This window comes from Chiloscyllium plagiosum, unplaced genomic scaffold (assembly GCF_037043375.1).
Source record: "Chiloscyllium plagiosum isolate Xiang-an unplaced genomic scaffold, Cpla_swu_hap1 HiC_scaffold_18, whole genome shotgun sequence".
NCBI lineage: Eukaryota > Metazoa > Chordata > Chondrichthyes > Orectolobiformes > Hemiscylliidae > Chiloscyllium > Chiloscyllium plagiosum.
In genome coordinates, this window is record NW_028270156.1 from 60,006,251 (window position 1) to 60,033,802 (window position 27,552).

The window sequence follows — 27,552 nt, forward strand, 5'->3', positions numbered from 1 at the left end:
ATTGATATTCAGATAATCGAGGTTCCTCTGTACTGATCTTTCTAGAAAGGAAGAATTTGTTCTAGTCTCAAGAAGAGCAGTACTCCTTTCGCATGCTTGCATTCATTGCTCAGACCTTTGATTATCGGAGTTTGAACATTATGTTGAGTTTGTACAAGATATTGGTGAGGTCTCTTCTGGAGTACTGTGTCCCCCAGTTCTGATTGCTCTGTTATAGGAAGGAGAGGGTTCAGAAGAGATTTGCCAGGATGTTGCCGGAAATGGAGGGCTTGAGTTATAAGCAGAGGCTGGGATTGTTTCCACTGGACTGCCGGAATTTGAGAGGTGACCATACAGAGGTTTATAAAAACATAAGGGCAATAGAAAAGGTAAGTGGCAGGTGTCTTTTCCCTAGGATGGGAGATTCCAAGACTAGGGAGCATATATTTAAGGTGAGAAAGATTTTGAAAATCCATGAGGGGAAAATTCTTTCACTCAGAGTGGTTCGTTGGTGCAGTGAACTTCCAGAGAAAGTGGTGGATATGGGTACAGTTACAATGTTTAAAAGACGTTTAGATAAGTACGTGCATAAGAAATGTTTGGAGGGATATGGGCCAAGCTTGGCAAGTGGGACTAGTTTAGTTTGGGATTATGGTTGGTGTAGGCTGGTTGGACGGAAGGGTCTGTTTCTGTGCTGTATGACTCTCTGACTCTTGTACTGTGGTCACTTTTGGTCTGTGGGATAATAGGCACAGTCAATTTGTGCACATCACAATCCCACAAACAGCACTTCTTACCTTCCTGCTTCCATTTTCCTCTCTCATTCTTTTGCCAGGTTCTGGGTTTCTTCTCTTGTTACATTCACTCAACAGTAAGAAGCAATAGAGAATTGGCTGGTGTTATTGCCACACGATAATAGAAGATTTCCAATAAAACCCAAACCAAATGCAGGATCATTTTGAGGGATGCCATCATGTGGCACTTGCACCAACAGGTACTCAAATAGTTAAAGATCCAATAACCAAAGATACATGAGGAATACATTGGGAATATAAGAGAGCAGTCGAGGTCTTGCACCAACTTGTTAACATTAGCATTAGTTCTAGGTGTCAGGTAAATGAGACGTCCGTATTCAAGTAGGAGCAGCAGAGTTATAGGTGATCCCAAGTTTTCAGAGGGTAGAAAATATTACGTTAGTCAGGAATGGGTTAGAATAGTCATGTTGAGAGGTCACAAAGGCATAGAAGAGGATTTCAGCATAAGTGAATTGAGTCAGGGTAGAAAGCAACATAGGTAGAGGATCAAAACCATAGAGTAAGACACCCCTAGTTTGAAAACAGAAGCAATGAAGGATAGTTAATGGTAGAAGATAGGCAAAGCTCATCTGTAAAAACCACCAAATGAAAAAGAGCATTTATCACTATTTGGGATCTGTGGTCTACAGTCCCTCCAGGACTTTCTCAGCTTTTGCTCCAAATATTTGGAAACAGTATCTTGCCCTGAAGCATGCACTCCCACCCAGAGGAAGCTAAGAAGTACCTGGTTCCTGGCCATTACAGTTCAATTCCCATTTATAGGGATCAATTCTGCAGTTGGCAAAGCCAAGACCCCAATGAACTGGAAATGTGTCAAGCACCAAAAAAACAGCAACCAAGTCAAAGATACAGACTTCATTTATTTATTTATTGTCACGTGCATTTTGTTACAACATGCAGTGAAAAGTGTGTTACATTGTCCCCACACTCTGAAGCCATCTTAAAACACAGAAAAATAAACCATAACATAGAAGACAAAGGCAGAAGAATCAAGAGGTAGTGTTTCATGTTACAATCCTTCTTGTTAAGTGCTCTACTATGGCCATGGGTCTGGTGGCCAGCCGTGAGACCCCCTACGCTGCACCACCACCACCATTGGAACAAGTGTTGCTACTCGTCAGAGCCATCTTGTGTCCACTGACCCCCTCACCACTATCATATCAGCTATTCAGGATTTCATAGAATTGCTACAGTGCAAAAGCAGGCCATGGGGCCCATCATTGACCCTCTGGAAAGCATCCTGCCCGACCCTATCCCTGTAATCCTGCATTACCCATGGCTAATACCCCTAGCCTACACATCCCAGGACACTATGGGCAACTTAACATGGCCAATCCACCTGACCCGTACATCTTTGGACTGTGGGAGGAAAGCGGAGCACCCGGAGGAAACCCACGCAGACACGGGGGAGAATGTGCAAACTCCACATAGACAGTTGCCCAAAGCTGGAATTGAACCCAGGTCCCTGGTTATGTGAGCCACTATGCTGCCCTTTAAGTGAATAGCACTGGAAAAGAATTTACAGGCTAACACTTACCCTTCAATTCCTAAATCTATGGATAGATATTCTGAAGTTCACTTGATTTAGCTCAGAAGAGCAATGTTATGGAGTCATTCCTCACTTGGATAGTGTGCTGTTATGCGGAAATGTCTCAAAGTGCAGCAACTATTGAATGTTGACAATACCAGACAAACAAATGAACACTTTCCGCTCTGCTACATCGGTCTTTGCTAAATAATGTATGTATTGTAGAAACATGAGGAAGATGGGGAGAGCAGAATAAAACTTCATATTTAATACAAATATAAAATCAGTACTGTGAGGTGGCACAGCAGGACACCAGCACAGGGTGCCCAATAGCTATTTGAGCAATTCCAGCCTCGGGTGACCGTCCGTGTGGAGTTTGCACGTTCTCCCCGTGTATGCATGGGTTTCCTCCGGTTTCCGGTTTCCTCCCACAGTCCAAAGATGTGCAGGTCAGGTGAATTGGCCATGCTAAATTGCCCATGTATAGGTTAGGTGCATTAGTCAGAGGGAAATGGCTCTGGGTGGGTTACTCTTCGGAGGGGCGGTGTGGACTTGTTGAGCCGAAGGGCCTGTTTCCACACTGTAGAGAATCTAATCTAAATCTAATCTAAACTGTAGTTCAACAGAGGAGAAAAAAAAGCTTTTGCACTCTTGCCTGCACTGTATTTCTGAAAGTTCACAGCAGGAGTTTGAATCTCCAGACGTATTGAATGACTCACCATCAAAATCATTTCCAAATGTGATTTAACAGCTAGCTTGACTGTGAATGCCAATATTCATTGATAGCATGACGTTCTGAGAGCAAGAAAGCAAAGGTTCTCTTTGTAGAAAACATGCATTAGGCAACTGTGGCCACTGATGGGTTACAAATTGTTCACAACGCCCCACAGGAGAATGCAATAACACTCACTGGAAAGGAAATTTCCAATGTAATTGTTTCCATAGAATTCTTGGGGGGAATTTAATTTGGAGAATGGAAGGCTTCTCCAGTGGAACAAATTTGGAGGTGTTCACTAGAGGGAGCTAAAGTACGCTAAAATACACTGCAGCTGTCCCTGGCCTCTTGTGCTAATGGTACAGTTGGGATTCACCAATGAAATTATTTAGTCACGCGTGTGAAATCAGTCAGGTGAAGTTTTGCTGATTTGGTTTTGGATCACTGGGTGGATATACAGTACTGAGCACTCCAATTTTTGATCAAATCAAACGGCTGATCAACAAAAGCAGAGGAATTTTGCAACAATTAATCTTAATATCCCTGATTGTAGAGAGGGGGGAAATGAATATAAGACAGCTTCTTGCTCCTAATGGAAAATGCATGTGTCTACCAGTCCTTTAGTTCAGTCGTGTCAGCTCAAATGAAACCAAATTTAATTCAAGAAAATCTAAGATAACGTTCAATTTCATGAATTGAAGTGACATTTTTACTCCTGTCTAGCAACAATGCACACCCATTTTAGAGCATCAAGCAAAATACTGCAATCTGGAATAAAATCAGCAAATGCAAGAAATACTCGGCACGGTGGCTCAGTGGTTAGCACTGCTGCCTTACGGCACCAGGGACCTAGGTTTGATTCCACCCATGGGCAATTGTCTGTGTGGAGTTTGCACATTCTTCCCGTGTCTGCGTGGGTTTCCTCTGGGTTCTCCGGTTTCCTCCCACAATCCAAAGATGTGCAGGTCAGGTGAACTGGCCATGCTAAATTGCCCGTAGTGTTCAGGGATGTGTAGGTTAGGGGTATTAACCATAGGTAAATATCGGATAATAAGGGAATGGGTCTGGGTCTGGGTGGGTTACTCTTCGGAGGGTTGGTGTGGTCTTGTTGGGCTGAAGGTCCTATTTCCACAGTGTAGGGATTCTATGATCACAGATTAGGCGGGATTGTGGAGAGATACCACTAAGCAATGAGAGGGAAATTTCAAACTGAAAGAACCAGGTGGGTTTTCATTGTGCAGGGGCAGGTTGAAATCTGAGAAACTGGTCCAAATACAGCATTTTTCAACGTTAACATGGGTCAGAACGTGGGCAGGTGGTCAATCTGATTCAAGAGAGCAGGTGAGAGGGAAGGGGGGGATGTTCAGACTATTGAGTTAGGAAATCTTAAACTAGTGTGGGTCATAGTTTCTGAGAATCAGAAATCTCTACAACTCAATGGATGTGGGAATTTGGTGGATAAAGGACATTAAGTGCATTCGTACCTACCTCCTGGGCCCAGGTAGATGCACGACACAACCTCACGAGTTTCCACACCGCTGTCCCACTGTGTACGAAGGTATCGAGCTTACTATGAGAACTCCCTTTTCCTTCGCCCTCCAAGCCTTCGGTCGATCACCAGTGCAATGGTTAACAGCCACACATTGCAGTGCTGTCACCTCTGATTCCCACATGGAGTCTCCATTATCCTCCATCTCAGGCCTATGATATATCCATAAAGTGTCATCAAAACCTCCACCTTTCCCATCGAATACCGGCTGATATTCCTCCATCAACTCCATTCTTATACATTTTACAAATGGTTGAAAAATATAAACAAATTAATTGGACTGAATCTTAGGATTTTTTTTTGCCTAAGAGTTCATTTCATTGATTTTCATGGAAGGTTTCTCTCCATGAGACCATCCAAGTTTGCTCGCTGCACCTCGTTGACTACCTACTCTGCTCCTATGGCATCTCTTCAACCAATTCTAAACCCATTATACCACTCGCTGTGCCCAGAACTACTTGCTACAGTCTGGATATCCCAGGAGTTTATACTATCTTTAAAAGAATGGTTAATGCAGAGCTGCCTTGCACACTTCCTGACATTTGCACTGAACGTGGCAGAGAAAATTGCCACACTGTTTTGTGGGCAGGGGCCTAGAGGTCCTGCCCAATGGGATGGTGCAGACTTGAGATATCCTTTTCCCTCAGACCCTGTCACCAGGGCAGTACAGTCTCAGCCGACTGCAGGAATGAACAGCAACATAAGAAAGAAGGTTAATGACCTTCTCCACCCCCACCAGCCCAAGTGCTGCCATCTTCTCACTGATACCTCACATTCCTCTCTCTGTTACTGCCCTCACCTCTCACCAAGGCTCATGCTCTACCACTCTCACCATTGCCTGTAACATCGTTCCTCAGCACCCTAACCAATCCGACACCACTGAGACAGCACACCAACTGTGCTACGCACTCACTCGTCCTGTATCTGCACAAAACATTACAGCTGTGCCACCCACTTTCACTCCCTCTCTCATTCCAGACGGAACACAACTCCAAATAGGTGTGCTTCCTGACATTGGGCTCCGCATCCTTTATGAGATGTGATTCTGACTCTGACCGTCCTGAGGTGACCATGTCCAAACCTCAGTATGAGTATTGGACGCTGCCCTTGACCAACCGTGTTGGGACCTGCTGACCAAAGGCCACCTCCTTCGATTTGACTAATTGTTGATGACAAGCTTCCTGACTTTGTGTCTGTGTTAAATGACTGGGTAACACAGTTGTATTGTGAGCCTGATATCTCAGGCTGAGGCACCAAGGGTGCTCAAAGGTAAAGGTCAAAATAAGCAAAAGGATAGCTTGGAGGCAGAGACAGAAACTGCTGGAAATACTCAGCAGGTCTGTAGACAAATCACACTTAATCTGGCGGGTCCAATGACCCTTCTTCAGAACTCTAATAAAAGATATGACCTACTATCACCAGTGTCCTTACATACAGATGAAGGAGGACACCACTTTGACTGGGACAACGCATTCATCCCAGTACAAGCCAAACAGAGACATGCTTAAGAATTCCTAGACATGTGGCATTCCAACCGGAACTCTGTCAATAAACACATTGATTTGGACCCCGTCCACCACCCTCTGAGAAAATGAACCCAAAATTACATCATCAACCCAAAGAAACCTAACCACATAAATAGAAAGTGGGACATACCACCAGCGTTTCAGCGGAGGCACACTGATGATGTTATGTAAGATGGTGATGAAACATATGAAAACAAACCTTCCAGCTCAGCGAGCAAACTTATATCCAGAACTCTAAATTCTCTCCATAGATGCTGTCAGACCTGTTGAGCTTCTGTAGCAATTGTTGTTTTGGTTTCTAATTTCCAGCAACTGCAGTTCATTTGATTTATTATTTAGACAGCCTGGAGATGCAGCCTAGTGAGTTGAGTGTGTGTCCCAGAGTGTAAATTGTCCTTGCTGCAGAGTAATAATGAGAATTCCCATTGTGCCCCAAGGTGAAGCACTGAAGGGCAGAAACGTACTGTAAGTGGATCAGCTATGTGCTGTGGAGGTTCTTAGAGGCTGACACATATCAGATGCCAATGTCACTCCACGTGGGACGCACACACAGAACACGGCCAGAAGTGTTCTTTGGAACATGGAGGTCTTTTTGGAACAAACAGTGAGCAAAAGTCAACAACAAGAACAGAAATTGCCAGGAAACTCAGCAGGTCTACCAGCATCTGTGGATAGAAAGCCAGATCTGCTGAGTTTTTCCAGTAATTTGTTTTTGTTTCTGATCTCCAACAGTTCTTTGCTTTTGTTTTGTTTAGTGAGCTAAAGTCACCAAGCCCCCACTTTGAATTCTGTAGCAAGAATCGAATTTGCTCACGGAAGTGGTGCTATCATTTACTGTCTAGAATAAATATACACTACATACCAAGGTAAGACCTGCAGTTAGTAAGTACATTGACAAGCAATGATCCCCAGTATAGGCAGCTCATCTGTGTGTATTGACAATCTTATCCTAACGCCCAGAATATTGCTAAAATGAGCTGCTAGAGGAAGTAGCGTAGATTGGTACAATTGCAGCATTTAAAAGGCATCTGGATGGGTATATGACTAGGAAGGGTTTAGAGGAATATGGGCCAGGTGCTGGCAAATGGGACTAGATTAGGTTAGGATATCTGGTCAGCATGGACGAGTTGGACCAAAGGGTATGTTTCTGTGCTGTACGTATCTATGTCTCTAAAAGATGCAGAGACTTGTTCCTGACATCAAGATAATTCTCGCTGGATGCCTCTCAATATTTTGACGTTTCTCACTGTGGCCCACATCATTCAGACTCCGATAAGATTCTGCCCACAATGTTCTTGAAGATTTGACAATCCGAAAGCTGTCATCACCAGCTGTAATCTCCCCTCTAATTTTTTTACAGGCTGAGTGGGCCTGAGGTCTGTGTACAGTACTGACTTCAGGAACCAGAATTCAATGTTGTGATTGGTGCGCTAACACAGAGTGTATGCAGACATTGAAGCTGGGGTGGGGGGAGTTGATGGAATGCTGCTTACAGGGAATGTTTATCATCTCTTGCTCATTCAATTTGTTGAGGAATGATGAATTTTACCACTTATCAGAGGTTGATATGCAAAATGACACTTCATTGTGGTCAAAACACTTCTGGAGTATTACTTAAATGAAGAACAACAGCAGAAATGTGAGTGCAGAGGGATTTAGTTATTCTAGTTGACGAGTCACAAAACGTTAATATGTAGGTGCTGTGCACAATCAAGAGGTCTAACAGGATACAATGTTTATTGAATAGAAAGAACGAATGCTATGCTTCAGTTACAGAGGGCTTGGTGAGGCCCCATTTCCAATATAGTGCACAATTTTGGTCTCATCATCCAAGTTGCAAATACATTAGACACAGTTCAAAGGAGGTTTACTAGATTGATACCTGGGGTGAGTGGGTCATTATATGAAGATAGGATGGGTAGACTGGGCATATTTCTGCTGCAGTTGAGAAACCTGAAGGGTGACTTGACTAAAGTGCATAAGATCCTGAATGATTTTGAGAAGGTAAATGTGGAACGTATGTTTCGTCTTGCAAGTGATTTCAGAACGAGGGGCATAGATTTAAAGTTAGGGGTCACTCATTTAGCATGGAGTTTTTTTTCTTTGAAATTTGAGTTCCAAATTTGCACAATGGTGAAGGCAGTGTCATTGGATATTCTAAAAGTGTGATGCATGGTGTCGGATCCAGCTATATTTTATCATTTATTTGAGAGTTTGAATGTAAGCCAGTGATATGTCGATTCTTGTCCATGTTTAAAGGAGTTGTAAGAATTTCTGTAGCCATGGCGATTTCTTTTCAAGAACAGTCACAGAAATGGCTCTTACATCAAGAGATTTGCATGAGTGAATAAAGTAAACAGTTGTGCATTTGGTGTGTGTCAGTTTAGAAGGTCAGAGATTTTTTTGTTTTTTTTGACTAAGGGGAACACCCATTTCTTGGAAAAGTCTTTTGGGTTTCAATCGAATAGTTTTTGCAGACGTCTTGGCTGAAGCTGAATATGTAAAATAGTTGTGCCTGGTGAAAGAAAATGGTTTAGAATTGTTAAGGAATAGGTTACCTCAGCGTAAACTGTTTAGTTTGAAAGTTGCAGATAAGAAGTGTTTGGTTACAATTATGAAGGAGTTACATGAAGCTGAGAAAATCAGAGGTCACTTTATAAAGGGTCTGAGAAGAGGTGATCAGATTACCTCCTATAACTGTGAAAATAGGAAGCCCTCTCTGGTGTTGGTATTGCAAAAGGTGGCTTTCATTATAAAAGTGGAGTTCTGTTATATGTGCTCCAAAATCTTTAGTATCACATGTAAATTTCTTTTTTCTTGTTTTACATTCATTTCTTTAAAATACAAAATCCTTCTGTTTTGTTAAAACCAAAAGCTGCAGCAATGTTCAAAACTCATATTTCAGTTTGGTAATCTAACTTATCCAGTACTAGCATCAGCAGAGATCATAACAGGAGATAGATTGTTAGGCAAGAGGAACCAAAGACTGTTGGAATCGATCAGAATATAGAATTTGAAATAGAAATTGATCAGCCAGGAGAAGCTGAACAGGCTGTTTTCCCTGGAGCATCGGAGGCTGAGGGGTCACCTTACAGAGATTTAGAAAATCATGAAGGTCATGTATAGGGTAAATAGACAAAGTCTTTTCCCTGGAGTGGAGGAGTCCAGACTAGAGGGCATAGGTTTAGGGTGGGAAGGGAAAGATTTAAAAGGGAGCTAAGGAGCAATCTTTTCATGCAGAGGGTGGTGCGTGTGTGGAATGGGCTGCCAGAGGAAGTGGTGGAGACTGGTATAACTGCAGCATTTAAAAGGCATCTGGATGGGTATACGAATAGGAAGGGTTTAAGAGAGAATTGGGCCAAATGCTGGCAAATGGGAGTAGATTAGTTTAGGCTATCTGGTCGGCATGGACGAGTTGGACCGAAGGGGTTGGTTTATGTGCTGTACATCTCGACAATTATATGTTCCTCTTGAAGGATGGGTTAGGGTTAACTTCAGCTTCTATTTCATATATTTATGTTGCTTCAGTCTCAGAAAGATCATACTCATTTTGTCTGGAGTGCACTTCCTTTTTCCAAAAGGCTATAAATACTTTAAAGGGTGAGGCACTCAAGGTGGAGATCTAAAGAGTTTTGGTAACGTAAGAAATCGGAGTAGCCCATCTGACCCTTTGAGGCTTCTCCACCATTCAATAAGATCATGGCTGATCTTTTCCTGGCCTCAGCTCCACTTACTCATGCTCTCACCATATCCCTAATTTTTTGAACAGTGAAGGAATTATCTTAGTTTTAAAAGCATTTCCTGAGGAAGCCTTAACCATGTCACTGGGCAAGGAATTCCATAGATTCACAATCCTCTGCGTGAAGAAGTTCTTTCTAAATCCAGGCCAAACTCAGCTCTTCCTAATTTTGAGGCTTTGCGCTCTTATCCCAGCTTCACCTGCTAGTGGAAACATCCTCGCTACTTCCATCTTATCTATTCCCTTCATAATTGTATACGTTTCTGTAAGATGCCCTCATTCTTCTAAATTTCAATGAATATAATCCCAGTCTCTCCTCATAAGCCTCAACTCTAGAATCAACCTGGTGAACCTCCTCTGCACCCCCTCTCGTGCCAGTATATCCTGCCTCAAGGAAGGAAACCAAAACTGAACGCAGAACTCCAGGTGTGGCCTCACCAGCACTCTACACAGCTGTGACATAACCTTCCTGCTTTTAAACTCAATCCCTTTAGCAATGAAGGACAAAATTCCATTTGACTTCTTAATTACCTGTTGCACCTGCAGACCAACCTTCTGTGATTCGTCCACAAGGTCAGCCAGGTCCCTCTGCACAGCAGCATGCTGCAATTTCTTACCATTCAAGTAATTATCCTTTTTACTGTTTTCCTACCAAAATGAATGACTTCACATTTACTAACATTGTACTCCGTCTGCCAGACCTTTGCCCACTCTCAAACTATCCATATCCCTTTGCAAAGTTTCACAGTCCTCTGCACACCTTGCCCTACCACTCATCTTAGTGGGTTATCTGCAAATTTTGACACACTACACATGGTCCCCAAATCATCTATGTAAATCGTGAATAAATACAGTCCCAACACTGATCCCCGAGGCACACCACTCGTCACTGGTTCTCAACCAGAATAGCATTCATTTATTCCCACTCTCTGCTTTCTGTTAGTTAATCAATCCTGTATCCATGCTAATACATTGCTCGTAATGCCTTCTATCATTATCTCATGCAGCAGCCTTTTGAACAGCACCTTGTCAAAGACCTTTTGGAAATCTAGATACACCACATCTTCTGGGTCCCCATTGTCCACTGTGTTCATAAAGTCTTCATAGAATTCCAAAAAGGTTAGTTCAGCATGACCTGCCCTTCATAAATCCATGTGGCGTTGGCCCAACAGGATAACTTCTATCTAGATTCCTTGCTATTTCTTCCTTGATAATAGACTCAAGCATTTTCACCATTACATAAGTTAAGCTAACTGATCTATAATTCCTCATCTTTGTCTACCTCTCATTTTAAACAGTGGCGCCACATTTGCAGTTTCCCAGTCCTCTGGGACTGCCGCACAAGTGCATTTGCTATTTCTCCCGCCATCTCTTTTAGTACACTGGGTTGCATTCCATTAGGGCCTGGAGACTTGTCTACCCTTACCTCCATTAGCTTGCCCAACACTACCTCAATGATTGTTTCCAGGTCCTCACCTGCCTTAGTCTCTTTGTCAATTACTGGCATGTTATTCATGTCCTCCACTGTTAAGACAGACACAAAATACCTACTCAATGCCTCGGCCATTTTCTCATAGCCCATTACTAAATCTCCCTTCTCATCCTCTAGAGGATCAATGCTTTCTTCAGCCACTCTTCTTTTGTTTTATATATTTATAGAAACTTTTGCTATCTGTCTTTATATTCTGGGATAGTTTTTTTCTCGTAATCTATAGCCATTTTAATGGCTTGCTGTAGACCTTTAAAGCTTTCACAATCTTCCAGTTTCCCGCTGATCCTGGCCATTTTGTATGCCTTCTCTTTCAATTTGATAGCCTCCCTTATTTCCTTAGACACCCATGGCAGATTACCCCTTTTCGTACAGTCCTTCATTTTCATTGGTATATACTTTTGCTGAGCACTCTGAAAAATTGCTTTGGAAGTTCTCCACTGTCCCACCATAAAGTAAGGGGGTAAAAAGGTAAGTTGGTTTATACACAGATTAACCAAGATCTAACGGAATTGTGTAAGTTTCTAAGGTTGTATGGTATGGCTTGTTTCTGCGCTTCTCCATTTCTGTGGTTGCAGTCATCCAGGAAAGACAGAGAAGTTGCAATTTGCTTGAACACAGTGTTATTTAAAAAATCTTTACACACACCATGTTTTGAAAGAACTACTGCATGCCCACATGGCCCTCTTATTCTTTTTGGCAACATAATGTTAAAAGCTAAGGAACACTGTAATAAATATTCAATCAACATTGCGACAGAATGGCATTTACAATCTTTACATGGGTATTAGTTAAAAAGAATTTACTTCCCATTCATCATTTGTATACTCCAATTATTCCACTAACAGAGAACTCTCAACCCTATGTCTGATCTTCAGAGATTTGGGAATCAAAATCTCTTATGACTGTCCCAGTTAGCTTCCTGTTCCCTGTGTTTTTAATGGGTTCAACAGAGAAAAAGCATATATTTGAAGCATGTTTAATCACTAAACTGTTGAAATGTATGCAGAATGATTCCTGGCCACAACTGCAATATTGATCAAATTTGCATTGCCAATTGGCATTATTGCCAATTAATGAGATTGAGAAAAATAACAGTTTCCCAACAAGTTTTGCCTTATCAATGGTTCAGTGTCTGGTTCATTTGCATGCACTATGATGCTTGTCAATGTCAAAAGATCCTTCAAGTCTGTTCCACCATTCTATCGCAAGTTTTGAACCTCAAGTCTTCATGTGCCTTGATTCAGTCTGTATCTGAAGGTACATCTTAGTCTTGAATATTCTCAATGACAATTTCCACAGAGCTCTGAGGTGGGCATTCCAATGATTTGCAAATCTTTAAGTGAAGAATTTCACTTTTATTTCAGTCCCAAGTTGCAGACTCCTTGTCCAATGACCAAGATGCCCAAAATGTTTAGTGTGGGAAAACAGGCTCACAGCCCTGTAGGTCATGGAATTCTGACAGTGTGGAAGGCGGTCATTTGGCCCATCAAATTCACACCACCCCTCCGAAGAGCATCCCACCCAGACTCACACCCTCCCCTATCCCTGTAACCCTGCATTTCCAATGTTTTATCGATCTAACCTGCACATTCCTACACACAATGGGCAATTTAATATGGCAAATCCATGTAACCTGCACATCTTTGGACTGTGGGAGGAAACTGCAGCACCTGGAGGAAACCCACGCAAACACAGGCAAGATGTGAAAACTCCACACAGACAATCTCCTGAGGCTGGAATCGAACCTGGGTCCCTGTTGCTGGGAGGCAGCGGCACTAACCACTGCGTCACCATGCAGTCCTAACTGTTAAACTCCTTGAATACGTTGCATGTTTTAATGAGATGGTTTCTTATTCTTCCAAAATCAAAAGGATATAAAAATAGAAACTGAAAAATCTCAGCACATCTGTGGAGAGAAAGCAGAGCAAACATTCCAGATCCATGACTGTTCTACAGAACTTCAGAGTTCTGAAGAACGGTCACTGGACCCGAAATGTTAACTCTGCTTTCTCTCCATAGATGCTGTCAGACCTGGTCCAGCAATTTCTGTTTTTGTTTTGGATTTCCAGCATCTGCATTTCTTTGTTTTGCTTTGGTCAAGAGAATATAATCCCGTTGCTCACGATTTAACCTCAGTGCACTGACTCATCCCAAGAGATTAACTCAGTGAAACTTTTGTGTTTTTCCTCAGGTATGGTGACCACAACTGAACACAGTACTCCAGGTGTGATTCACTAAAACCTTGCAGAGTTTCAGTTGTTCCTCTAACTCTATTAAATTCTCACTCCACCTTGATAAATCCCATATTAATTTCTCCAGTTGTGGCCAGTCTGTTGCTGAGTTTCTCTACTTTGTTGCCCACTCTTTCACTAAAATCTAGATCCACTGCTGTCCCAATATTTCCTTTCCAAAGCTTTCTTAAAATCCTGACAGCTGTTTTTCCAAGTTTAGCCACCATCCTTACCCATCTTTTACTAAATTCATCTGTCATGCTGGGAAGGGTGCACTTTAATGTTGCATCAAACGCATGGCATCTGTATCAATGGTGCTATGGCAGTCTTAAGAGTCCATCCCACTAGAACAATGTGTGGATAGGGACTTGGTTAATCTGAATGTAGAATTTCCTTAGAATTGCACAGAATCATCAGTCTAATTTCATGTGCTGGAGATGTGGAATGGGCCTTCATCCATTTGATTGAAATGTGCTGATGTGTTAACCAAGTTGACACAAATTCCATCCTCAAGAATAAGAAATGGGGAAAGAAAGAAAAAACAGATAAGGCATAAACTGATCCAAGTCAGTGATTGGTCTCAATAACCTTTATTATTTGCCACGTGACATAAATTACACAATTCAAATGATTTTTTTTTAATACAGATCCATTTACAAATTTAAACAGTACCATTATGCAGCAGCTACTGAATGCCATGTACAGGGCTTCACCTCACATAACAGCAACTCACAATATTACGCACATCACAGCAGGTTAACTTTGGATCTTAATTAAAACTGCATTTAAACAACCCACTGCTGAGGAAAACATTTCACACTTCCATAGACTTCAGAAAATACCTTTTTTTTTTAAAGCATCCATTTATAAAAAGAATTTGAAGTGGGGGGAGCATGTGCTGCTCAGAACAATAAGCACAAAAATAAGTGAGCTCTAAATTCTTTGAAAATGTTAATTAATGTCAGGGCAGCTCTTATACAACAGCAGCAACTAAAAATGGCAAACCCATGATTTGTAGGTGATTATTATTACCATTATTCTGCAATAGTAGGCAGATACATAAAAATATATTTTAACTATATCCTTGCACAAAATGTTCAGCACATGTTTCCATTACTTTTTGGAATAAACAATTATAAATTGCACTCTATTATACATCATTAAGGAGCTAGTGTTTAGTAATGCAAATACCCACAATTAACCTTTCTTCAACCATTATCTACTAATTCGATTCTGAAGTAAACCTTCAATCTAAATTGTTAGTGTTAACCTTTTTCAGAACTCATGACAAATACTTCAAGTTACAATGGCTGTAGGATCAGAATTTGATTATACCCCAAGATTGTCTAATGCAGTCCTCTTCCCAACCAGCAATCTAACTGTTTCCTTTGATTGTGTCCCTTACTAATTTACCCCCTGCTCTTTGCAGTATCACGAGATCCTCTGATAGACGTCTATTTGCTATCTTAAGAAAAATTTAAAGAAGCCTTGATTCAGGATTTTGAACTTAAGAGACAAGGGATCTTGACATTGGTTGTCAACTTCTGAAAGTATGACATTAGATTCTGCATTTCACTTAAGTTGTGATCAGCAATAAATATCTGAATTTTACTTTATTCTCCAAAATTTAAACAGATAAAATCAATGTGAAAATGTGGCACATTTCACATTAGTTAATTTAACCCAGAGTGAACCTTCAAACTTAGAGGCTGCTTTGTCAATAATTGCCTCACTCCCAAACTGCCCAGTTGTTAAGCCCATGCTGAAATATAATAGAGAATTACCCTCATCACAGTTATGGTAAAATGTCAGCCAATCTGCTTCTTGTTCTTTCTTGCTTAAAAAGAATGCCCTTCTAAAAACGTGTCTAATTTCAGATTAATTATTCTGCTCATCACTTAAAATAAGTATTTTGCTCATTAACACAATCTCATTATTATCAACTAAGTAGTATGATGGCAGTCAAGGAACCATGCATTCATGATGTACTGTCCTCATGGCGAATCATTTGGGAACAGTTCAGAAAAAAATTTACAAAGTGAGAAAAAGATAGACATGCATTCATATAGCACCTTAGCATGTCATTAAAATATCACCAATGTTTCCTCTAACCATTACGCTTTGCAAAGAAAAGACTTGATATGTTCTCCCCCTGTAAAATCACACAATGGCAAACAAGCCATGGGTTTGCTTCCTTCCAGTGGTGTTAGTTGAGGGTGGAATGCACACATCCTCTTTAAATAGTGCCAAGGGGGCCTTTTAAACAGTGAATAGAAACACTGAGTTACACACAGTGTAGGTTCTGGGACTGATGCCCCAATTAAAGATTGCATCCAAAACAATATGCAGGTTAATAATCCCACACTGTTACACTGGAGTTTCACTACAGATAACATGCATGCAAACACTCTTCTCACTCAGGTAGTGAGTGTATGATCCATGCTGCAACAGAAAAACAAAATTACATCTGAAAAGAATCACCAAGGAGGGCTTCGAACAGGCTGCTACATGTAAAACCGAAGAAGTGTAAATATAAGTAGTAAGGTCACCATACTTGGCCCAGACCACCCTCCCCAACAAAAACATTAATGCCAACATAAACATCACAAAGCTCACTTTTCAAATGCTGTGAGTTCAGTTCAAGGATATTGCACAAATTACGCAGTGCTGCAATAAATGAAATTGTCTGATGAAACAAGATCTGACTGTTAATTGCACTCATTTTTCATGATACAAAATGCACTATCAAAGAAGTCACAGATTATATTATGTACAAGAATTAACCGAATGACTATTTAGTGACAAAAGCACATGATTGCTTTTCATACAATTGCAGTGAGGAACAAACTCAAGCCAATATCACAAGCATCACCAACAGGTACAAGTCGGAAACATACATTTGTTTCTCAGACAACACAACGTCTAAAATTGATCCTCTTTACCTAAAATTGATCCATTTCCCAACTTGTGCCATTAGATCAGTTTTACAACTTTGCCCTGGCAATAGTCCAATCATCTGCAAGATTCTCTCAGTTCCATTCAAATTTCACATACCCAAGACAACACAGGTACAGTGACTTATGATTATCAGATTTTGCACTGTTAAGTGTGGTTAATATTTGTATCTGTTCACTTCATCCAACTTGAGTTCAGCTCTTTAGTAATCAAAGCACTATGAATAATAAATTCTGTTATTACTCAACAAAAATTTCACACAGCAATTTTTTTGTGGTCAAATTGTGCCAACTCAGTAAAGGAACTAAACTGGCCCATTTTATATCATGCTCGTTCCTCCACATGAATGCAGTAAGCAACAAGGAATCAGGAAACTCACTGTAATCATGATAAGAAATCATAAAAACCATAGTTATGAACCCAGACCTAATGCACAGATTATCTGGTTGTTCACAGGTCAATGGACAAAATGACAATGGACCTAATGAAATACTAACCAACTTAAATTTGAATACTATTCAAGGGTCTCCATTCCCCTGGATGCAATAAGATGCCACAGAATTTGGATACAAAAGCTGGAGGGCTAGATACATGTTATTTGATGTATTGGTAAAATAAATCTGGAATAATCTGTCCACGGGCATAGTGCCAGAAGACTGTTCCCTTATTCAAGAAGGGGAGTAAAGACAACCCTGGTAATTATAGACTAGTGAGCCTTACTTCAAGTTGTGGGTGAAGTGTTGGAAAAAGTTATGAGAGATAGGATTTATCATCATCTAGAAAGGAATAAGATGATTAAGGATAGTCAACACTGTTTCATGAAGGGTAGGTGATGTCTCACAAACCTTAATGAGTTATTTGAGAAGGTGACCAAAAAGGTGGATGAGGGTAAAGCAGTTGATGTGGTGTATGTAGATTTCAGCAAGGCATTTGAGAAAGTTCCCCACGGTAGGTTATTGCACAAAATACAGAGGCATGGGATTGAGGGTGATTTAGAGGTTTGGATCAGAAATTGGCTAGCTGGAAGGAGACAGAAGGTGGTGGTCGATGGGAAATGTTCATCCTGGAGTTCATTTACTGGTGGTGTACTGCAAGGATCTGTTTGGGGTCATTGCTGTTTGTCATTTTTATAAATGACCTGGATGAGGGTGTAGAAGGACGGGTTGCTAAATTTGCAGATGACACTAAGGTCGGTGGAGTTGTGGATAGTGCTGAAGGATGTTGCAGATTACATAGGGACATAGATAAGCTGCAGAACTGGGCTGAGAGGTGGCAAATGGGGTTTAATGCGAAAATGTGAGGTGATTCACTTTGGAAGGAGCAACAGGAATAAAGAGTACTGGGCTAATGGTAAGTTTCTTGGTAGTGTGGATGAGCAGAGAGAACTCGGTGTCCAGGTACACAGATCCCTGAAAGTTGCCACCCTGGTTGATAGGATTGTGAAAAAGGTGTATGGTGTGTCAGCTTTTATTGGCAGAGGGATTGAGTTTTGGAGCCACGAGGTCATGTTGCAGCTGTACAAAACTCTGGTGCAGGCGCACTTGGAGCAATGTATACTGTTCTGGTCACTGCATTACAGGAAGGATGTGGAAGCTTTGGAAAAGGTGCAGAGGAGATTTACTAGGATGTTGCCTGTTATTGAGGGAAGGTCTTATGAGGAAAGGCTGAGGGACTTGAGGCTGTTTTTGTTAGAGAGGAGGTGGTTGAGAGGTGACTTAATTGAGACATATAAGATAATCAGAGGGTTAGATAGATTGTACAGTGAGAGCGTTTTTCCTCAGATGGCGATGGCTGCATGAGGAGACAACTTTAAAGTGAGGGTGATAGATATAGGACAGATGTCAGAGGTAGCTTCTTTACTCAGTAGTAGGGGTGTGGAATACCCTGCCTGTAACAGTAGTAAACTCGCCAATTTTAAGGGCACTTATATGGTCATTGGATAAACATATGGATGATTCCATTCTGTAGGAAATCTTAAAAGAAAAATGGAATAGATAAGCTTCAGATTGGTTCCATAGGGTGGCGCAACATCGACCCCTGAAGGGACTGTACTGCGTTGTTATGTTCTAAAAAGCTAGCATCAGTAACAGTTTCCTTGAAACCATGGGATTGTTGTAAAAATAAATTTGCTTCACTCGTATCTTCAAGGGAGGAAATTTGTCAGTTTCATCTAGTCTGGTCTATATGTGATTTTAGACATATATATCATTGTTGTTGACTCTGAACTTTTCTCGCAAGCCAATATATTCAGGAAGACAGCTCTTAAGGGCAAAATTAAGGTTGGGAAACAAATTTAGAGGAGTGAGACAGTAGTGATATAATTCAGAGCCCACTCACGACCAACAACCCCTTTCAGTTTTTCTGTTGCTGTATAGAGCTCAGAGAACCATTCTTCAAGGGCTTCAGAAAGCAGAAACTTATCTTCACACCAACTGACATGCATGGAATGCCCCAGTTGCTGAGTGACCACGCATCTTAGACGGAATGTAGCACATGAACTATTTGTCCAAACCATTAGTTCTCAATGGTCTGGTTATTCCATTTATTATCACATGACAGTTCACTATCAGATAAAATTACATTACAGGAGCCAGAATGTAGATAGCAATGTCAGAAAGACACATGTCACTCCTCGCATGAAACCCTTGGGAGTGCAGGACCAATGAGGTATAGGTCTGATCGCACCACAGCAATTTCAGAATTAAACAAAAACCATGTCAGTTTAAGGAGAGGGATACTATTCAACATTTTGTCATGGAGAGTCCCTCAGTTTCTGAATCCTTGCTGCTAATAAATGGAGTGATTTGTTCAAGATTCTTGAAGCCTTCATTGCTACACTTCAAAGTATTAGTGTAAATTAGGCAAAGAAGTAGTTTAATGCCTCAAGCGTATACCATCCTCTGATAATCCTCCGAAAAACATCCCACCCTATCCCTACAAGCCCACATTTCCCTTGGCTAATCCATCCAGCTTACAGTTTCCTGGACACTACGGGGCAATTTCCCATGGCAATCCACCTAACCTGTACATCTTCAGACTGTAGGAGGAAACCTGAGCACCCGGAGGAAACCTGCACAAACACAGGCAGAATGGGCAAACTCCTCATGGTTGCCTGGGGGTGGAATCAAACATGGGTCCCTGGCGCTGTGAGGCAGCAGTGCTAACCAGTGAGCCACCGTGCTTGCTTTGATTAATGGAGAAAAAGAGAGCACTAGTGCTATGAACTAATGATTGAGCAAACAGGCAAGCTGCAGACATGCTGGAAAAGTGACACATTCAGGGAATGTTATGCCTTCACGCCTGGTGGGAACAGGATGGAAGAACATTTACAGGAATTAAAAACTTCTACATTTTAAAAAAATTCTTGTGGGACCCGGGTGTTGTTCGCAAAATCTGCTTTTCTCACACATCCCCAAATGTGTTTGAATGGAGTAGCCTCCTAGGCCATTAGAGTGTAGCTTTGAATCAACCAAACTGTTGTGGGGCCAAAGTCACAAATAAACCAGACTGGAGAAGGACAGTAGGTTGACTTCCCTAAAGAGTACTGGTGAACCAGATTGTTCTTCTAATGCAACTGATGATACCTGTTATGGTCACCCATTACTGAGACTAGCTTTAAAATTCCAGCTTGATTCATTGAATTTAAATTCTATGACCTGAATGAGTCCCCACCCCCAACCCTGCTGCTGTTTTCCCCATTTCAGACAGACAGCTGGTCAATGGCTAGAAATGAGGCTCAGTGTTCAAGTATTTCGTGTCTCAGAGTCAGGCGTGGAAGTGTATTCTGCACTTCCCTGCAACCCACTGGAAATTAACACGACTTACACTGTGAAATTGTCATGTAGCGTAGACTAAATGATTGATGGCAGTGAAATGACATTAAGTGGAACGATCTACAATCAGGGCAAACTTTGGGCATTTCAAATACATAATGTAAATACCACAATATAATGACATTGTGGGGAACAAAAGCAAACAAAACTTAGCATTGAAACAGCATTCCTCTTCAGAAAAAAATGCCCTGTTTTTTTGTGGACTATAAGTAATTGCCACAGCAATGTTCCAAGTGGCACTGACATGACTGACAGTTGCCTGGAACAAGAAATTGGTCCCCACCCCCTGTTGATACATACAAGAGCAGTGTTGCTGACATTGTCAATGTGCTCACTGACCATGGGCTTACTGCAGTCACAGGCCAATACCGTTCATGAAATGCAACTGCTCCAGGTCAAGTCTTCCATCCCCAAACTATAGGAGGTCTAAACTGTAGTTGTAGCTTTTCAAGAATTCCCACCATACCCCTAAACCCCACACACACAAAGATATTCTCTTTCAGTGTTTTTTAGTGACACAGCCCTGCAACTAATTCTGCAAGTGCATACATGTTGCTGGTGCCCTACCTGGCAGTGCTGTTGGCCTTAACTGCATAGCCTTCGAATAACAAAAAATCAAAACACAACAAGCCATAAATGTAAATCAGGTACCAGTATATCAAATAAAGAATTTAGAAGGAATGACTTTACTCAAGAGTGATGAAGATGGAACTCTGTCATATGAAGTGGTTGAAAGACATTGCTGCATCTAGGAGAGGCTTGTTGCATCCAGGAAGTCAAGGGGATTGAGGGAGACAGTGAGAAGAGGTCAACTGAGACTGAGATGGAGGGCAAACATAGACATTGATTAGTGGAGCCAACTGATTCATTTCTGTGCTGGTGCTCAATCTCATTGTCATTGATCCTCACAGTACAGAATTGCTGCTCAAAATACATACAATAATAGGGATAAATGGATAAGAACATACCATACCTCTGGACAATGCCAAGCAAACTCCAATATCAGATTTAGATTCAAGTTCCCAAAAGTAATAAGAGCCGCAATGGGCCATTCAGTCCTTCAAGCCGACACCGCCATTCAATAAGATCATGCCCTAACTTACCGCACCATGCGCATGCTCCTCAATTACTTGTGTTCAAAACCTATCAATGCTGAACTTTAATATAATCAAAGAGTAAGAATCTATAGCAGAAAAGTCCTAAGAATCACAACTCAGTGATGAAATTTCTCATCTCAGTGATAAATAGCTGACCTTTTCAATCTGATACTGTGACCCCTAACTCCAGATCGCTATCAGAAGAAACATCTCTCCCAGCACTTATCCTGGCAAGCTCTAAGATTTTTACAGATTTAATGAGCTCATGTCTTCATCTTCTAAGCACTAAGGAAGTCGGTGTCATCTACTCAATAATGCAAACTGCAAGTTTTATTTCCTTCACTGGTACTGAAAGCAGAGCTTTTGAGGTACAAAGTTGTTGCTATCCGGAAGCTGATGGGTGCTAAACCTTGACTCACTATACCCAATCAATCTCAAGGTAACAAATGCAGCAAAACATCAATAAACTGTTTTTAGTACAGACCCAATCCAGTCCCAACAACCATGAGGCTTTCCTTTCAAAATGAAAGAGAAACAGAAAATGCAATATTCTATCAATAATCAATAGATCGGTGTAAAATAACACTTTAGGAAATACTGTATTTTCCAAATAAATCTAGGAATAATTATTAAGCAGCATAGAATATGAGATATAAAATTATATAAAATTAGCAACATTTTACACTTGCGATATTCCAATTTGCATTATTATAGGATTAACTAAAATAATGAGCAGCTAAAGGAGCTGATTTGAAATAAAAAATCCTACCACAAACGAGAATTGTGGTTTACTCCCACTTCAATTACACCTTTACAAAACAAGGGCGCAGGTATCACCAAAATGCAAGAACTAGTTGTTTATTATGTAACTCACCAGATTTGATGCAAATTGAAGCATCAGCCACAAATTCATCCTGCAGTTCTCAAATAAGATCGTGATCTTAAGTGAGAGAGCTAAAGCGTGAGGGCTAAGTAACCTTGGTTGAGGTTTGGGTGAGGAAAAAGTTTTACATATACATGATTTATTCAATCTTAGTGTTAGTTATGTGAACCTACTTAGAAGTCCAGAAATGCATAGTTTACTCAACAGCCTTCCAAGCAAAACAAAATTAAGGGAGAGACAGAGCTCACGATATAAATTTGCAAACTACCTCGAAACTCAGTGAAGAATTGCGCATGATAGGGTCCATGACACATGAATCAGCCTCTCTCCCATGAGTTCTATTGGACTCAAGCTGGAAATCCTAAAGAACACTTAGATTTCCAGCAGTTATAATTTACTCAATTGATTCCTAGGGCATCCATGAGGTCCAAAATAGCTGAATGCTACCAAACAGGAATTAAGGCAAAGCAAAAGTTCAAGCATTTAATTATATGACTGGTCTATGAAGTAACTAAGTGATCTATAACAATCCAGAAAACTGCACTTGGTAAAGTTTGCCCAATAATCCTTAACACATAGCAAAGTCTTAGTCTGGGAACACCACTGGACCTTTTGGAGTGTTTCATTATCATGGAATTTCATTGCGGTGTCCGAAACAGCAAAATGATGAAGACTTAAATTTGAGTACTTTTTAAAATGAAAGCTTCTTTATTCTTATGCTGAACCTTTATTGAGAATTCTTTCAAGTCTGTAACACATACTTAAGTATTGTGTACAGAGGTACCTTGTATGGCGACATTACAAACTTTTCACTGCACTCATTCGAGTGCACGTGACAATAAAGGCAAATTAAATGCATTTTGACAATCAGAATCTGTTTAATTTCCCTCCTTCCAATTCAGATTTTGAACATTCAGGTGTTTCTCATGTTTATTGAAGTGAAACACGTGGGCAAGACATGACCTATTACCATTAAGTATTCCCAGTAATAATCTGTGGAAAGTGCTCTCTACTGGACCAGTATAAAGTTGCCTTACTTCCTGTATCAGACAGCCATTACTGTCTTGGTGAGATTGGCAGTTTAGTGCCAATAAATAGCAATTTTGAGAAACTACTCAAGCCGATTTTGAATTGGGCCCTTAAAACCCAGAGATATGTGAACCAAATTTGAACACTCACTCCACGGTATGAAGCAGCAGTGTTAATGTTTGCATTGCCCAGTCCTCCCACAGACATTCCCTTTATCTGTGTTGCACATATGGTAAGACCTTCAGTTCCTAAGTTCAAAAATGCTGGAAATCCTTTGGCAGATTTAATGCCCTTCTCTCAAGTGTGCTCAATACTTCCAGACAATCAACACTGACCTCAAATCCTTGCACAGCCTATAAGCATGTAATTAAAACAGTCCAAACACAGCACCTCCAAAAAAAAAAGACAGGGACTATAATCCTCGAGCCATGAGAATCTGAGATCAAGTAATACTGACAATGTATAAGAAGTACTGCACTTTAAAAAAAAACAGCACTTTACCTTCATGATTCTAAAGGGATCACATCAGGTATGTTAAAGCCACGGCTCTAAAAGAATTTGGTGTTCAGTGGTTCAAAGAAATGGTCTCCTTTACAAAAATATTACTCTGTTCTTTTAAGAAAAAAAGATTCTCCCATAAATAAACCTATGTGTATTGTACCCGTGTTTCTTCTTTCTATTGACAATAAGCAGCACAAATGATAATGCGAACATCCAAAAGCCTCCCCTCTCATTCCACTGTACAGCAGCATAACTTTAAACAGATCAGCCAGCAGAAGGCTCAGCAGTTGAAAGATATCAGATGTCAGAGCAGTAGATTGCCAGGCAGTAATTCAAGCAAACACAGAGTTCAGGTAATATCAAAACCCCAGGAAAATTAGTTTCAGCAGTTTGTTATCTGCTTAACTCCTAGAATCACCACCTCGGATCAGTCAGGACTTCAAAAATGTAAAATGGTAGACCTCAGAAACTTTTGCATGATGTTCACCTGAACTGTGACAAGGAGATTTTGTGTTTCTAAACAAATAAAGACTGCAATGGAGAAATCATCTTTCACTGTATCACACATGATCAATCTACTGGTGACTGCTGGGCAGACACGGATGTTTTTGGGAGCAGTTTTTATGATGAGAGTTAGGTATCTGAATGAAGATTAAAGCACACTGTACAATTTAAGAAGTGTTTTTGTTGTCATCTGCTAATTACGTCTAGTGACAATTCGGCTGCCTATAATCCAGAAGCTGATATCCTGTGTTTCACCTCTGGATTCTATTAATATTGAATTGATAGTGGCCGTTTGCTCTTATAATACAGGCAAGTTAAAGTAATACCAGATGGGAAAGGTACAAACAAGCCATGCATTGCAGTTTCAATGATAGTGGGTTCTTTTTGAGGCTGAAATAAAAGGGGAATGACCGGTCAGCCAAACAGAGTCACCGAAGATGGCCTTTGTGTGCCTGTGATAAAAGGGCACTGGCTCAAATTACATCACTGCACCACAGTGAAAACATCAACTCCAGTGCAGCTTCAACACAGGTGGCCTGCACTGCGTTCAATACAACTCAGCAGCCAAGCTCGAAAGCGATCGAGGTAATTTCAAATTAATCAGCATCTATCCTGCCTGCACCTGCCCAAATGCCTTATTCTCTTAGCCCAGCTCATACAAACCAATGCAGGTTCCCAGCCACCAGCCACAGGCTACTATTCACTCCACATTTTATTTGGCATAAAGGTAGACTTTCTGATGCCCAATTTCATTTCAAGTTTGCTTTGATTCAAATCTGTCAATACCTACAAACCTGTTGAGGTGGGGAAGTGAAATATGCCTTGGGTAGGTAGTGCCAGGCAGGTAGTATCACATCAGTCCACTGTGAAATGGCTTGCCCATATCTAGGTGGTGTCAATAGAACAGGCTAAGAGGCCATGCAATGCTGCTGATTTAACTACCGCCCCAAGTTGAATTTCATCCCCGAAATGTCAAACAACCAATTAACTGTTATTCTGACCACACATTAAAGGCAGCACCATAAAGGATAAACTTTACATGGCATTTTTGTTTTGCAAAAACAAGTTACTCCGCACCTACACACAGATCCCAAAAGAAACTAGTGTTAACGAGCCAGTTAGCCAATGCTTGGCTGCTGAAACTCCATTCAGGCCCCTCTATTTGTTCCTTCAATACCCTAAATGATTGGATATGAAGGGAGATGATCCCTTTAAAAACATTACTGTCATGTCAGTACTGACCAGCTTAAGAGTTACAAACTTACAGTAATCCTTATACTATCTGGTGCTAACTTACCACAAACACTTTCATCCTTGTGTTAACAATTTAAATAAAAACAACAAAAAAATACTGTTGGTCTTTCGGTATGACTGGGAGAAGCAGAATAAAGTTTGGCTTTTGCAACCAAGGTAGAAATAAGGACAAAAAGCAGGAGGATGGTAGTTTTGAGTTTAGACTCCAAAATCTGTGCTCTTTGAGTGACATACTCGATCCTGTGAAACCAGGCCAGACGTCTTGCAAAGGTGCTCCATGGGTTAATCTCGTCCACGTGGAAGCATCTCTAACATGGTCTCTGCTATTCCCAGGAAGTAAACAACTTGTGCGATGCCAAAGAGAGGGGCAATAACCAGGGCTCGACAGTATGCCCCCTTCAGAAAAGCTCTTGCTCCTTCGTTCCTCCAGATTTTCCTACAATGAGCAAAGACAACAGGAAATCAGAATTGTTCCAAGAATTCAAACACCAATATGAATGCTGGTGAGCACTGCTACGCATTGACTAATACGGCCAATACCAAACATTAGCTTGAGGTGGAGTTTTCGCACATTTCCAAGTCCATGTCCCAACTGAGTTGCTAATTTTAGGCAGGTCTCCACCAAAATCACAAATCTAAGGCATGGCACTTCCTGCAAGACTGAAGTGCCAGGAGGAGATAGTTGCATTTGGAATAATAGATGTGGCTCCATTGAAAGATGCAAGATTAAGCGGGTGATTGACAGTTCAGTGCCAAGAGGGTTTTTTTTTAGACTCCAGGGACCAGGGCCCACAGTTGTCAAATAAGGGCCTCTCAGTGAAGATGGAGATGAGGAAGAATTTATTTGGAGAGATTAGTTTGTGTTTAGAATTCTCTTTCCCAGTGAGCAGTGAAGGTTGGGTCATTGGATATCTTTAAGGTTGTGTTGACAGATTGTTTGATTGACAAGGGTTTAAAAAGGTTATGGAGGACAGGCAGTGAAGTGAATTCAGGGCACATCTGATTCCCCACGATCCTCCTGACTGGCAAAGCTGGCTTGAGGAACCCCAATGGCCTACTTCTGTTCACATTCCTTGGTTCTTATGAAAATTACATGCAGCACAACACATGCACCAACTAGAGTCTGTTTTCACAGTACTAACTGTGTACAAAACTGCAAATACAAATTTTTGCACTCCCAAGTTCTTCCTTCTTTGTGGACATGCTACAATCTCAGGGGGTGAAGAGATCCATGGAAATGAGTATTTCATTCACTGAGCCATTCTTCACATGGAAGATCACACCATAATGTTTGTAAATATATAATAAAGATGTCCACAACCAATTCATCAATCGATGCACTGAAGCATAGTTTCATCTGGTCATCTCTTGACATCCAGATGCAAACACTTTCTATTGGTAGTTGTCGGATGATAACCAAAGTAAAATCCTTGCAGCAATTTCCTCTGCCTAATTCAGTTGTCAAAGCCAGCAACTTCGAAAAGAACAATCATCACGAGCATATTCTCCCTCTCATCGAGCCATTTCTGCCAAGATAGATTTTGCATCAAACCAAACACTTTCCAAGATATATCAAAAGTTATCTTCATCAGCTAAGTAACAATGTGGTAATGTTACTGGACTGGTACTCCAATAAAGATCTGTTGAGTGCAAATCCCACCATAGCAGCTCGTAAATTTAAATTCAGGTAACTAAATTAACCTGGAAAGAAAGACTGGTCTCAACAAGTCACCATGAAATCATCATATAGTTTATTTTGAACAGTCAAGTCCATTAATATCCTTGAGAAGCAAAATCTGCCATTATAACCCTATATCCGAACAAAGGCAGCAACGAGGTCGATTCTTCACCCATCCTCTGAAATGGCGCATCAAAGAACAAGTTTAGCAGGCAAGTAGGAACATTCCTGCCCCCAACTCTCA

General features: G+C 41.0%; 1 protein-coding gene across 3 annotated transcripts in view; it reads right to left on the reverse strand.

The window, feature by feature from the left end:
• Nucleotides 1–15,548: 15,548 nt before the first annotated feature.
• The window catches only part of LOC122557930 (mitochondrial glutamate carrier 1-like), a 141,416-nt gene continuing 129,412 nt past the window's right edge, over nt 15,549–27,552 (reverse strand). For all 3 annotated transcript variants that reach the window (XM_043706156.2, XM_087996716.1, XM_043706159.2), the window contains one exon: nt 15,549–26,066. In XM_043706156.2, coding sequence (XP_043562091.1) covers nt 25,913–26,066 — 154 coding nt within the window. In that variant the 3' untranslated portion in view covers nt 15,549–25,912. The remainder of the gene's footprint in view (nt 26,067–27,552) is intronic.